Raw genomic sequence first — 13,681 nt, 5'->3', positions numbered from 1 at the left:
GACAGCTTTGTGAAGAGTCTTTTTCTTTGGCAGTAGGAATTGTAGATGGTTTTAAAGCAGGGCTGGTATAACCTGCATCACCTTTTGAGGAAATTTCTTTGTACATATAAGTCACTTTTTTTTCAGAATAGCAGGTGTAAGTTATTTTGGTAAGAGTGGGAAAGAGGCTGAAGTGCTGTCTCTATACCTTTATGGTCTGACTCGCAGCAGTCATGTGTGACCACAAGGCCCCCTTCTAGAGTAAGCATTAATGTCAATCAACCCAAACCTAAAGGCATTATATAACCTAGATTTGAGGAAGTCCTATTGTAAATACATAGTTGCTTCAAGGTCAGTGTTCCCATGGTAACAACAGCTGAAACTTTCTCTGATTAGGTCATGCAAACAGAGTTGGGCTCAGAGAACCCAAACCAGCTCTAGCTATATTTCGGTCGTGATGCTGCTGCATTCCCTGGGTAAGGCTTGGTCAGTGTCTGTTGTTAGAATGCAGCAGAATAAGCAATTTACAAAAAAGAGAAGTTTATTTTCCCATGGTTCCAGAGGCTAGGAGGTCTAAAGCCAAGGCGCCAGCCTTCTCTGCGAGCTGCTTTCGGCTTCTGAGCTAGCACTTTGAATGCTGCATCCTTGTAAAGGACACTGCGTTCTCACACGGCAGAAGGTGGAAGGGCAAAAAGAGACTCAGCTTGGTCCATCAAGTGTTTCTCCTCAGATCCCCATTCATGTTCCTAGTCATTAGGGGAGGCGCCATCATGTTTACCTCTTAGAAAGTGCCACCTCTTAGGACCCTGCCCGTGGCAGCCCCTGAAGTTTGAATGGGTACATTCTAGACGCAGCAGCTTGAATCTTAGCATATTTGTGCCAGGACAGTGGTGTTACTGTACTCTTTCCATGCCTAAAGCACAATGCATTTTAACCCATGGATAATTAATGAAGATAGTGTAACAAGAGGGCTTGTTCAGATTTATAGCAATATCTGAAGTGCTTGCAATGTTCGCTTCTGGAGGGTGGGCTATGATGAAGAACTGTATATGCTGGGGAACGTCCTCCAGGACAGCATGCGTTTAATTTCTTCCCATAAACATGAATCTATACTGAAGTTTCTACAGAGAGAACAGCAGTTATGTCTTAAGTTGGGATGGATGGTAGGAGAGCAGAGTGGGTTTAAAGGGTTGCAGCCAGGTGAACTTTGCAAAATCACCACGGAAGAGGCTGAGGAGAACTTGTTCTCCTTGTTCACGGCTTGTCTACCATCCTTCATGGGCTTTGTAGAAAGGTCAAGCCTGGGTATCGTGAGGTCCCAGAAGAGGAGGTGATTCCCCACCATACTCTCTGATCTGAATGCTGACTGTGCAATCTCTGAGGCCTTAGGCATTCCACTTGAACAAAGCAGTAGGCTTTGCACGCTGGCGAGCATGGGAAGAAGCCCTGGAGACTTCCCCAGATCTTGGAAGACTTCACACTTAAAATAGGATGAACTATCATTTGTTGTGTGTAGTGTCAGGTTCCCAGGTAGACTGCGAGCTCCCTAAAGACAGGGATTGAGTGCTTAGCCCTGTGTGCTTGGGTCCAGAGTTGATGGCTTTAAAAAAATGTCAAAGGCAAGGAAAGGAGTGTGACAAGAGAAGGGGCTGGGGACATAAGGTGACAATGTAGAGACTCATCTGGCAGGGTAAAGGCAGAAGGAGAGTCACTGGGTGTGGATGAAGATGGGGGATGTTTCCTATGCCCACTGCAACTGGGGCAAAGCAGACCCTCACTGTGCAAGTGCATGGGAGGCTTGAGTATGGAGTCGTGCTTTTAGGTGATTATCTTTCCACTCCAGTCGGGAGGGGCCTGTGTAAGTAGAAGAATTCAGAATGGGAGTCCTTGGAGCTGCTTCCTGCCATATGCCCTTGCACTATGACCTGCTGATCTACAGCCACAGGATAGGATTATATGGATGATGGATGGGACAACTTTATGTCCCTCACTGTCCTCAGCTAAGTCATTTATTGACCTTTCAACTGTTCTCTAAAAAAAGAACTGTGGTGGGATTGAGGGTCGGAAACCCAAGGCATGACACACCTCTTGGCCTTGACCTACAAACATTGCGTGGAGTTGCTTATCTGGTAACTAAGTTGTTCATAGCCTGTCTACCATTCTTCATGGGCTTTGTAGAAAGGCCAACCCTGGGTATCATGAGGTTCCAGAGGAGGAGATTTCCCAGCATACTGAATGCTGACTGTGCAATCTCTTAAACAAATACTATTTACGTTCAGCAAGAGAACCATTCCCCATTGTCTGCTTTTCCTAGCTCACATAAAACTGTACATTTAACTTCTGCTTACATATGTATAAACCATACCATTAGGAGTAGCCTGGGAAATGCTTGGTTGGAGATGAATCTTGCCCTTTGAAAACACAGAAGTGAATGACAGCTGTATATTATCTTATCAGAGGCATGACACATGTGGTTGATTGGGACCAGGTGTTTCACAGACGCCATCTGAATGAAACTATAAACTTCTGGCTGACAAGTAAAGCGACAGCGCTGTTCCTTTTAGTAAAAGACTGGTTGCCAATATCTGCCTTCCAGTGTAGAGCTAGTGACAAAGCAACTGAAAACCTTGGGGTGCTATAAGAAGCGAAGGAGGCTAACTTAACAGTTTGTGACAAGCTTTGTGACAAGTTGATCTGAATTTGGCCTGTAAGAGCATCCCTAAGTGGACAAGAAGGGTGGATGGGAGGGAACAGAGGAAGCTTTTGAGTGAAGTTTTGTCAAATTCATTTTACATTAGATTCCTCGCTGTTTACTTCAAGGATGTGTCAACACTGGTAATTTCTGAATTGGCAGTGTGTCACTTGGGCAGATGACCCTCTCTGATGTAACTTATAGTCAATGTATAGTGAGTCTTGAGTCATGAAGTCCTTAGCTCGGCTAGCTTACTGGAGAAAATGAGGTAAGAGAGACCAAAGTGTTTATTTTCCTTTCTAAGTAAGCTGTCTATAGGCTACTTTACCAAATGGTTCTTTTTCCTGGATTGTTCCCAACAGAGCTACCCCTTTCGCTACAGCACCATTTCCTGGTCATTTGTGGGTGACTTTGACTACTTTAGGGAACACTAGAGATTACTGAGATATAACTTGTCTGGTATTATATGGGAGTCACTGTTTGCAGGGTGGAGAGATGGGCTGTAGCATGAAGAGTGAGATGTCGCTTATACTTTCCGTGTATATTTGTGTATGAGAGCTTTCCCTCATTTTACAGTAACTTCAAAGGAAATGGTAGTGACGTGTACATTTGGGTATGCTGACTTCAGACCAGGCCTCACACCAAGGTTCTAAGATGACATTTGCTCTGGGAAGTGTTTATCAGGGCTTATTGGTATTTTCATGGGTCTGAGTTGGCTAAATGCTGTGATCTATGTTGGTTTGGTTTGGTTTTTTTCCTCTAAGACACCAAGCTGGGAACTTGGTCACTGGGCCACACTAAGCTTTGGAAGAAAGACTGGCTTCCTTCTCAATCCAAAATGGAAACACAAAGGTGACAGTGGGAAATAACATGACATCGCCAAGCTATCTCCCTGCGATTCCAGGGTTGGTTTGGATGGTGATGAGAAAAGCAGTCAGCATCAGTGAACATCAATGCATGTGCACACGTGATTCTTCTGCCTGAATGAATTAGTCTTTCTTCCCCACATCTTGCCCCCTATGTGGTGTGATATAGATGAGGCTAAAGTGTGAACAAGTTTTGGTGACTCTTACCATTCTGATCCTAGGTCTCACATTTTCTGGGCTCATTTAGTTTGTTCTGGTTGCTTGTAAGGATCATCAAGTATCTCAGCAAGATGCTTATAACTGGTCGGGAGCCAGTCAACTAGTAAACAGGGGCCTTTTCACCTCTTGCACAAACTGCAAAGGGGACGATGAGCTTAACAGAGACTCTGACACCAAGATTTAAATAAATAAGCTGTATTATCTGTACAAAAAAATATAAATACAGTCTTGTGTTTTAGAGGAGGAAGGGCCTCCTGCCACATTATCCAGCAGCCCCAATAGTTTGTGGTGCCGCTGAGTCGCAATTCACAGAACAGAGAGTAAATGTACATTCATCTCATGCAAGGAGCACAGCGCTCCTCACTCTAGCCCTAGGCTCTCCACCTTGGCCTGAAAGGCTCTTCCGGCCTCGCATTCTGAGACGTGGAAGAGCTGGAAGATGCCTGCTTCTTAGAAAATTCAAACGTTGACCACCAAATTTTAGTTGCTACTGAATTAATCAACTGTATTAGTATTACAGAATTTGTGCTCGTTTCATGTGTAACTAGCGCCACAAACAAATTGACTCTATTGCCGCCCCCCGTCCCACATTAGCTTTTACAATGTACTCTGTACACAGAGAATAATGGATCAGAGTTAAACATCAGTTTTCTTTCTTTTAAAATTAGGGAGAATACAGTTATCACCAAGGAGTTTTTAGGAATTGACAGCTGTAGGAAGTTAATAAAATCCCCCAAGAGTTTTTGTTTTTCTGGATGACAATGTACAATTACTAATATTGCACTTTTTTTTATACAAGAAATCCTAATAAATATTCACAAAAGATATACATAGAAACACTCTCTTTTATTTTAAATAAACATTACACTGATTTTAGTAACATAATTTCTTAGACCCTATTTTTGTGATGAGGAAGAGGCCCACCCCAATTGTCCACAGCACACCTAGGAAGACACATATTAACATTGTCTTCCAAATTTAACTTCCAGGCTGGCTGGGAAATGCAGCCCTGATGTCAGTGGTGGCCCTGGGGTGACAGCATTTGGTGAGTGTGTATGTGAGGGATGGCTTATCTGGTGGGTCCTGGGCTCTGGGTGCCTGATCTGCTAGACTAGGGCTGCTCAGGGGAGGAAGCCAATAGTACTGTTGAAGTTTCTCTGCTGAATGAGGATTTTCCAAAGGTTTTTGCTTAGGCACATCTGTAGCTGAGGTGCGTTGCTGAATCTTGTTTGCTGCTTGGCCCACTGAGTGGTGCATTTACCCAGTCTGGTGTGCTAATTACCCCAGGCAGGTGGTATTTGTGTGTAGAATTTGTGTCAGGAGGATGGTTGAAACGCTTTTGACCTATCCTCTGGCGTTGCCATAGCACCTTGTTACACCCCCTACCCGCAGCCAGTTGTGTGACTAGGATGCACAGGAAGGACCCACAGGCCTACTGTGTGGTGGCTGGGATAAACAAAGCACACCTTGGGCATGCATGGCCCCTCTGTCCTATCCTGCTCCCTGGCCAGCTCTGGTGGGAAGGTTCCCACACCCTGCAGATGTTTGCCAGCAAACAGGTTGCTTGATGAATCCTTTGTGAGCAACGACTCTAGTCCCTGGCCCAATGTGGAGCAGCAAAGTCATTCGGATGGGAAACCCAGAGTACCCATGCACACAGCAGCAGTTAGCTTAGGGCTAGTGACCTTGATTTAACTAAGGAGATGCCAGGGGCTGCATGACTACGCTGACAGACCCTGACCCTGTGTTGGGTTTTCCACAGCTGCAGACACGAAGGTTCCTTGATAGAATAGAGAGAGTAGAGACACTTCTGTAAGTGCATGAAGGACACACCTTCTGTGTGAGTACTCTTAGAGGACACTGACTACCCTTCCCCACCTCCCCTGAGCCCACAGGACTGTGCACATGCACCAGGGCACAGGCTTGTCAGATGGCTCCCATGTGGCTGCTTGAAAATCAGTCCTGCCTGCTGGCTCTTCCCACCGAGGAGCACACGTGGCTTCCTTTCCTCTTCCTTGCCTCTGTCTGCCTCTGTCTGTTCTGCTTGTCTCTTTTGGTGAAACCCGCCTGCCCACAGTTCAGTTCTCTTTGATGGTTTCCCACCTCCAGAGGAACTGGATTCTAGCCTGGTTTCTGCTCCACTATGGTGTACCCCTTGTTCTTATCATCACAGCCCCAGGAAACAAAGAAATGATGCCCCTTGCTGGCCTGTACCCGTGCCTGTGCGTTATAAACCTCAGCTCCGTGCTGTCCTTATGGACTATGGCTTGCTCTGCCTGTGTCTCTGAGACCCTGGTTGGGAAGGAACCAGCTCTGCAAGGGACCTGCTGTCTGCCTGGCCTGCTCTGTAACCTCCTTTAGACATCTCTTTTTCTATTCTCAACACGTGCCTCCAGCTAACTGAATAAGAAAACATGCCAAGGTCCTCAGGAGCATAGGTGCAGGTGGACATGGGTGTGTGGGGAGGGGCAAATAAATAAATAAAAGGAAGAATGCATAAATCATGTCCAGGGTAGCTCTATGAGTCCTTTGTGTGGCCAGGGTCAAGTTCGGCCCTGCGCCCTGTCTTCATGCTTGGCCACATGTTCCACAGCAGCGAGACCGGAACTGGCCGAGCTGGCAGAGTTTCAACTGTCTCACCTTCTCGCAGTACCTGGTGGTGTCTCTGCACTCGGCTGGGAAAGCAGGAGGGGAGGAGGGGGACAGAAAGGAGACGTGAAACAGAGGCTCGTGGACACTGCTGCTGATGAGCAGCCTAGGCATTTGACAAGATGCCTGTGGGGTCGACCTTGGCTGTGGCTCTCCAGCCCCTTTGGACAGCCTTCCCTCTGGCAGAGCTCAGCCCTTTGCCATCCCCCCTCCCCACCAGCCTGCAGCTAACTCGGGGCCTTCTTTGCTTCCTTCTCATAGCTACTTCTCCTTCAGAATGGCGATTTGAATGTCCTTCCTCTTGTGATAGCCTTATCTCCTTGCTTGTGTTCCCTACTGTGTGCTTTTGGCATTTTGGGGGAGAGATGGCTCCCAGAAGGGACAGAATTCTGTTCCTTGTGAGAGAGCAAGCAGGACCTGGTTGGAGGTCCCTATCCTCAGGGGCTTGGTCCTCTCCCTGGTCAGCTTTCTTTTCTTTGCCCAAGCCTCTTGTTCTTCAGCATACCAGGCCTTCCTGACACCACGGCATTCCAGTTCTTAAACACGGGTGCAGCCTGAATCTGGTACGCATTTTAATCACTTGCACTGCCGAACACAGAAACCATCTTACAGGAACATGAGCACATCTCCCATGGTGTCAAAAGGGATGGGCTATGTGCACACAGGCTGTCTGCCCAGCCAAGTTTAGTGGGAGTGGGGAGGAACTCGACTCTTAAAGCTATATTTTTTTAACTGTCTATTCTTTGCAAGGATTTATCATCACTTTTTGTGGGGAATTAGCTCCAATTGGGGTTCGAAGGAGGAGAGACTAGATCCCTACCCGACTAGAGTACAAATACTGGAACGGGGCTGAGAGGCTCCAGACCTGAGGGTGGAGGGGATGGAATGGCTGCCAGAACCTAGGGGCACACTCTCCTGTTCCTTTCCAGTGGATGCACATGGGCTGGGAAGGAGGGGGCATGTCAGCAGGTCCTCATTTGGGGTGCAGCAGAAGAATGATGGGTGCGGAGCTGGCTGAGTGGTGGGCATTCTGCATGCTTCTTCAGTGTTAACAGTGAGGTCGTTAGTAGCCTGGTCCCTGGGAACCATTGCTTACTCTTCCCCTGTGGGCACCGGCCAGGTTGACTGCAGGTGGATTGGAGGCCAATTCTATTCCGCACTTGGCTCTCTCAGGACACATCCTGGCATCTTTTGTGGTCTGAACATGTGTACACGCATCCTTGCACACACCCATGTACCCCACTCAAAATGTTCAATTCTGGCCTGAGCTCGCGATCCTTAGGGAACTTGATCCAACGCCCTGTGCTGAGGCTCAGTCCCAGGGATTGCCCTCCGTACCCGATGACCTGTGGGGAATTTGCAGAATGTTCTTTGGGATTGGAACGTACTGTTTTCACATGGAGTGATGTTGCACCGTTGCCAGTTGGCGGGCCGCGGCCCCCAGGAACACAGGTGCTCAGGCACAGCCTTGTTGGTGCGGGCGTGAACACACTCCACCCGCCGCGACTGGAAGCCATAGTTGCCACAAGTTGCTGTGCACAGGGTCCATAGGCTGACCCTCCAGTGCACACTGCAGGCTTCTGACCAGCAGTTTTGGGTGCTCACAGGCCTGTAGGAGGAGAATGATGGAGTTTAGGTCTATCTTTGTGGGAACTAGATTTAGAAAGCAAACTACAAACTCAGAGATGTAGGTAAGTTGAGATCTTGATCTCTGTTCTGATAACAAATGAGTGGGCATAGGTCTTGAGGAGGCTACTCTTGTGAGCATCCATCTGCCCTTCTCTGCAATCCTTCATGATCAAAGAACAAGCTTTACTGAGCATGGAGACTGGCAAAAGTAGAACTTGGAGTCTGGTCTTTTGGGTGAAGAAGTCATTTTCCTAGGAGGTCATCTACAAAGGCATATACTAGGGGCCAGGAGTAGATAGGCACAGGTTGAGACCCGGGGACAAAAGTCCTCATATTGGCCTAACTTCTAGAGAGAGGTCAGTAAGATTATCTTGTGGCCGTGGTGTAGGCACCTCTTGTTCACCTGGAGATTGGTGTGGATTTCTTGTGGAGTCCTTTATGAACAACACTTATGTATGCTTCATCTTTGAGAGAGAGAAAAAAAAAGCCCCAGCCTGGCTCATTCAACAAGCACAAGTGCACTGTTTGCAGAAGGCAATGGGGACTCAGGGTAAGATGGAGAAGGGCAGGGCAGCTGACCCCTTTTGCAGGACTGGAGGAGCAACAACATTCTTTTGTCATGTTCTTTTTGTGAGGTTGATAGAAGAGGACAGGAGCTTTGTCTTACCTGGGGAGGGCACTGCACTGCTCTGATGGTAAGGTGATGCCATCCCGGGTCTGGCAGAAGACTTGTCTGTGTTGCACAGCAAGGCGAGGACCTATGCAAGGCCCATTGCACTGGGAGGGAAAAAGGAGATGCATAGCATGTCATCTCTGTCCAAGGTGGAAGCTGCAATGCTCAGGCTACCCAAGGGGCAGGCCCATTGAGTAAGGCTCTCCTTTCTCTTCTTTGGATCAAATACCTGAGCTGCTACCCAAGCCAACACGGAGCTTGGTATTTATTTGATAACAGTCATCCTAGTGACTATGGATTTGTTAACTTCTGATCAAGACTGATTTGCAAGTATGTTCTCCTATGGAACAGCTTGCCTTTCACTAACTTGATAGTATCCTGCTGATGTACAAAGTCCTTTAATTTTGGTGTATTTATGTTGTCTGTATGCTTTTAATAGATTTTAGTCTTTATGCTTGAAATTTAATTGCCACTTTCATATGTTAATGGTATTTGGAGGGGTTGAGCGGCAGTGTGGGAGATAAGGTTGGGTGGGTGAGGTGGTCAGCCTGGTGGCTCTCATGAACTTTGAAAAAGTTGAGCTCACATGCTTGTTTTCATATCACGTGGTACTAGATGTGGCAGAAAGGGTTTCTATCATACAGGTACCAGCCCTTGATAACAAACTTCAGTTTCTTGGACTTTTAAGAAATAAATATTTAAACATAAAAGCAAAAGAACCACAAGGACAGTTTCTAAAACTTGCTTGAGTCTCCCTGCCATGTGGTTGACTTAGGCCATTGGGAGGTAAAGCTTGGACATTGATTGTTTTAAAAGTTTCTCCAGTGATCTTTTTATTATGTGGAACTGGTTGCGAATCCTGGCCTAGAGCAACAGCGTAGTCTCCAGGAGGTTCTCCTCTGAAGTTCCCAGAACTATGCCTAGTTCAGTTAGAGGAAGTGGTCTTGGGAAGTCAGTCTGAAGAATGTGTATGGGGATCCAATGGTGATAGAGGAATGGGAAGACCTTGGGGTGCTAGTGCCTCAGAATATCCTGCACCCACTAGGACAGGGAGGTAGGAGTGACACTGGTGAGTCAGTGAGAGAGATGTATGTGAGAGAGGAGGTGGCATTTCTCTTCCCACTGTGGCAAGGTTTTTATCTGCAGATTTTCCCCTCACAACAAAGCCAACCAGCCAGCCAGCCAGCCAGCCAACCAACCCACTCAAACTCTTTGGCTCCTCACCTGGCCCCAGCTGGAGAAAGCCCATTCCACACATAGCTGCTGGTTACAGGCCTGGGTATCAACAGGTCGTTTGGCCAGTTGGGTACACATGTCATTGGGCACTGGGGTGGAAATCCCAGAAGCTTTCAACTTCTGACAGGTCACCCTGCGGGTCTGGACACCTCCACCACAGCTCCGGGTACAGGGGGACCAGGAAGTCACCATCCACCTGAGGAGACGGAGCATGAGGTCACTGCAGAGGGTAAGGCTGGGGTGGAAGGACCCTTGCTTGTCCCTCTCAATGCACACAGGTCTTGATCTGATGGCCATTTCCCCAAGATTTACTCAAAAAATGCAAAGCATCCACACAGGGTCTCTGGAACCTGTGAATGTTAACTTGGTTGCAGATAAGGGCTTTCGTTGCTCGTTTGTGAGACAGGGTCTCGTTATGTAATATACTTGGCTTTGAACTTGCTCCTGCCTTGAGTGCTTGGGTTATAGGCATGCATCATAGTTAGGATTTTGAGATGAGATTCAATGCGTAGACCCTGTATGTCCTTATCAGAGGCAAATACATACTGGGGAGAGCTGGCCGTATGACCAGGGGACAGGAGCTGCAGTTTCGTGCAGCCACAAAACAGGACACATGGCCCCATGGATGCCTTGATTTCTGGTCTTCAAAATGGAGTTTTATGATGCTATTTGGACAAACTTTTATTGCAGCCTCAGAAAATTGATAAAATCTGGACATGGACAAGAAAATAATACTCTGAGGGTTGGTTGCTTTAAGTTGCCCCAAATAAGTGAACTTGCAGATAGAAAGCTTTTAGTTAGTAACGTGCTCAGCAATATGTCAAGGCAGGACATTTTCCTTGGAAAGCCATATCCAAATGCTTGTGACCTCTTGACCTAGGAGATAATCCAGGTTTCATGAGGCCAAGGTTCTGTCTGGAAGTTCTCTGGTCACTTTAACCCTTGCTCCAGTGGATATTTTTCATCTTTTAGAAACAAAGCTCATTCTAGAATCCTTGGGTAATTCCTAGTTAGTAAGTCAATGCAAGACTTATGTATCTTGTAGGGCCGTAAATATAGTATAAACATCCATTCTAAATCCCTCGAAGTAAAACCGACCAAGGCTGTTTTCTCATAAAGCTGTGCTATTCTGGGGACACTGTGAAGTCCTTAGTCCATAGTGTATATGTAATTATCCAGGACCTCTCTTCTGATGTGTGCACATACAGTTCTCAAAGACTGAGACTTACAGAGGCACTGGAGTGGCAACGAGCAAATTTGCTCCTAGAGTCCTTATAAAGGGCACATGGCCTCATGGATACCTTGATTTCTGGTCTTCAAAATGGAGTTTTATGATGCCATTTGGACACATTTTTATTGCAGCCTCAGGAAATTGACAAAATCTGGACATGGACAAGAAAAGAATACTCTGAGGGTTGAGTGTACATGAGGCATGAGGCTTTTCATCCAATATTATATAACGTAGGAACACTCCACTAGTCTGTTACCTGGAGTCTGGGTCTAGAACAGGAAAGTAGAGAGAGCAGCTGCCTGTTTGAGCAGTGCTGATGTGTGTACAGAGGATGCTAACGTGGCCTCAAGCCTGGCTAGTGTGCTACTCAGGTGGAAGTCTATGGGGCTTCCCCACCTAGTGGGGGCCACATTCGATTTTTAAAAGCAGTCTGTGGAGAGACGGGGAGCAGATTCCTTCCTACAACTGACTTCGTTTGTGGCTATTTCTGTACTCCTTGGCCTGGGTTGGATAACATTATGTGGAGATCTAGGCCAAGGAGCCATTGCATTTAGGAAGCAGGCACAAGGTGTCTTCAAGTCTCTGGAAGCATTGAAACCAAAGATGAGGCGGCCATTACTATTTCAGTTGCTGAAGTAAATTAGGCTGATTAACTCTGACCGTCACCAAATCAAATCACAGTGATCCTGGCTCATGAAAGATCTCTTCTTCATTTCATGCGGCTTGGCAAGGGCAGTCTTCCAGAGCCTTCTGTCCCTGGTGAATGTCAGGTCTGCATTTTAATCAACTTTGATTTCTAAATATACATTTCAGGGATGTTTTCAGGAGCTGGGGTGGGGGTTCTGAGAATGGAGAGCTCCGGGCTACGTTACTGTTCGGGAAGGGTATAAAAGACATTAATCATTCCCGTGGAAGCCTTCCCGTCAGCAAGTCAAACTGCTGATATTAATGAGTGTGTTTCATATTTCATGGAGTCTCTCCTAGCCTCAGCTGCTCCCTATGACTCAGCTGGCAAAACACAAAGCAGTTGCCTGAGCAGGATAGGAAAGTCCTACAGACAGGTCATAAAGAGGCAGTTGAGGTCCTAGCCAAGTCTCCCAGGGTGCAGAGTGCCATGCTAGTGCCAACTCCCACCCCATCCTTTATCCTTTAGCTACTGCCTGAAGACTTGGGGATATGAGCTCAGTGGGACTCAGGGCTCCTTGAAGCTGGGGTAACATGTGAAATGAAGAGACGGTGAGTGTCACTACAGCCTTAAATACGGACCTCAAAAGCAGAGGCTCTCCATCTAGAGTAAAGGCAGCTATAGAAAAATGGAGATGCCACTATTTGTAAAAAGATACATTTTTATATTGACTAGCAGAGATACTTAGTTAGGAAAAAAGAGAAAAGTTGGGGTAGAGCCCAGTGGTTTTTGTCCCTTCAACGTCTCAATAGAAGATATGTTTTAAACAGTCCAGAGAGTCAGGTTATTATTGCAGGATGGGAATTATCATTCATCCTTCGCAGGGAAGTATTTCTTCACTGAGCAGACTCTCAGGACTTTGAAACCCCAGGTAGCCAGTAGCTGGCTGAATAGTGAGGAATGAGAAGAGCTGAAAGCAGAGGCCCACTCAGGATATTTCCAGTCTGGCGGGCAGGTGCCTATGGGAAGGACCAGCTCCTTGAATTCCAACTGCATGGTGCTAGGTGACTGGCTAAAAGTCAGGGCCAGCAATTGTGGGTAGGAAGGGTACACTTACCGAGAAGGACAGTCCCTCCGGTTGCAGGCGACCAGCTGCACAGCGGGCCGAGGCTTTCCCGCACAGTGCTCAGGGTCCACTTCCGTGTTGTTCAGCAAACACCTGAGGCGGGGCTGATGAACCCCTCTATTGCCACAGGATGCTGAGCAGGTCGACAGTCTATCCACAGACCACCAGTAATCTGTCACAGGAGGAGGGTCAGAGGGGAAAGGGAGCCTGTTATCGCCCATGCTGCTAGGGGCAATCCCGGATAGATGGGAGAGCCAAGAGGTGCTCTCATACAAACAAGGAGGGTAGGGCAGTGACAGGCCAAGAGGCTCCAGGAGCCTTACTCCACTCTTTCAGAAAATGAACACAGTGCCCCTCACCTCATTACCTCATGACTGTGAGGGCTGAGTGAAATGGAAGGGAAGGACCCAGCTCTGTTAAGTACCTGGCACAGTATTTAATCAAGAGCCATAGTTGGTATATTATCTTTAAACATACTTGCTCAAGTACTTTTTCTTTTCTTCTTGGTTTTTTGAGAAAGGGTTTCTCTGTGTAGCCCTGGCTGCCCTGGACTTGCTTTGTAGACCAGGCTGGCCTTGAACTCACAGCAATCCGCCTGCCTCTGTCTCCTCAGTGCTGGGATTAAAGGCATGTGCCACCACGTCCAGCTCCTTTTTTTCCCCCCTTACTTGATCACCAGACAGTGACTTTATTTTTGTATAGAGAGGCAAAAATAGACAAAGGTACTTATTCATATTCAGAAGCATGGATTGAGAT

General features: G+C 47.1%; 2 protein-coding genes across 8 annotated transcripts in view; one reads left to right on the top strand and one right to left on the bottom strand.

Annotated features, from left to right (window-relative positions):
• The window catches only part of LOC311595987 (stabilizer of axonemal microtubules 1-like), a 119,838-nt gene that overhangs the window by 94,215 nt on the left and 11,942 nt on the right, over window positions 1-13,681 (top strand). The window contains exon 6 of one of the 2 annotated variants that reach the window (XM_084779158.1): window positions 4,746-4,801. The exons of the other annotated variant lie outside the window; for it this stretch is intronic. Coding sequence (XP_084635284.1) covers window positions 4,746-4,801 — 56 coding nt within the window. The remainder of the gene's footprint in view (window positions 1-4,745; window positions 4,802-13,681) is intronic. 2 annotated transcript variants of the gene reach the window in all.
• The window catches only part of ADAMTSL1 (ADAMTS like 1), an 888,380-nt gene continuing 878,634 nt past the window's right edge, over window positions 3,936-13,681 (bottom strand). For 5 of the 6 annotated variants that reach the window (XM_084779022.1, XM_084779023.1, XM_084779024.1 and 2 more), the window contains 5 exons: window positions 12,917-13,097; window positions 9,932-10,139; window positions 8,702-8,811; window positions 7,794-8,014; window positions 3,936-6,431 (listed from right to left, as the gene is read on the bottom strand). In XM_084779022.1, the coding sequence (XP_084635148.1) occupies window positions 6,325-6,431; window positions 7,794-8,014; window positions 8,702-8,811; window positions 9,932-10,139; window positions 12,917-13,097 (827 nt within the window). In that variant the 3' untranslated portion in view covers window positions 3,936-6,324. Of the gene's footprint in view, window positions 8,015-8,701; window positions 8,812-9,931; window positions 10,140-12,916; window positions 13,098-13,681 lie in introns of all 6 variants that reach the window. The other variant, XM_084779025.1, reaches the window with a different exon arrangement.

The sequence above is a fragment of the Acomys minous genome (genome assembly GCF_964271855.1).
Source record: "Acomys minous genome assembly, chromosome: 1".
In the NCBI taxonomy this organism is placed as follows: Eukaryota; Metazoa; Chordata; class Mammalia; order Rodentia; family Muridae; genus Acomys; species Acomys minous.
This window is presented reverse-complemented; position numbering and strand designations above follow the sequence as displayed.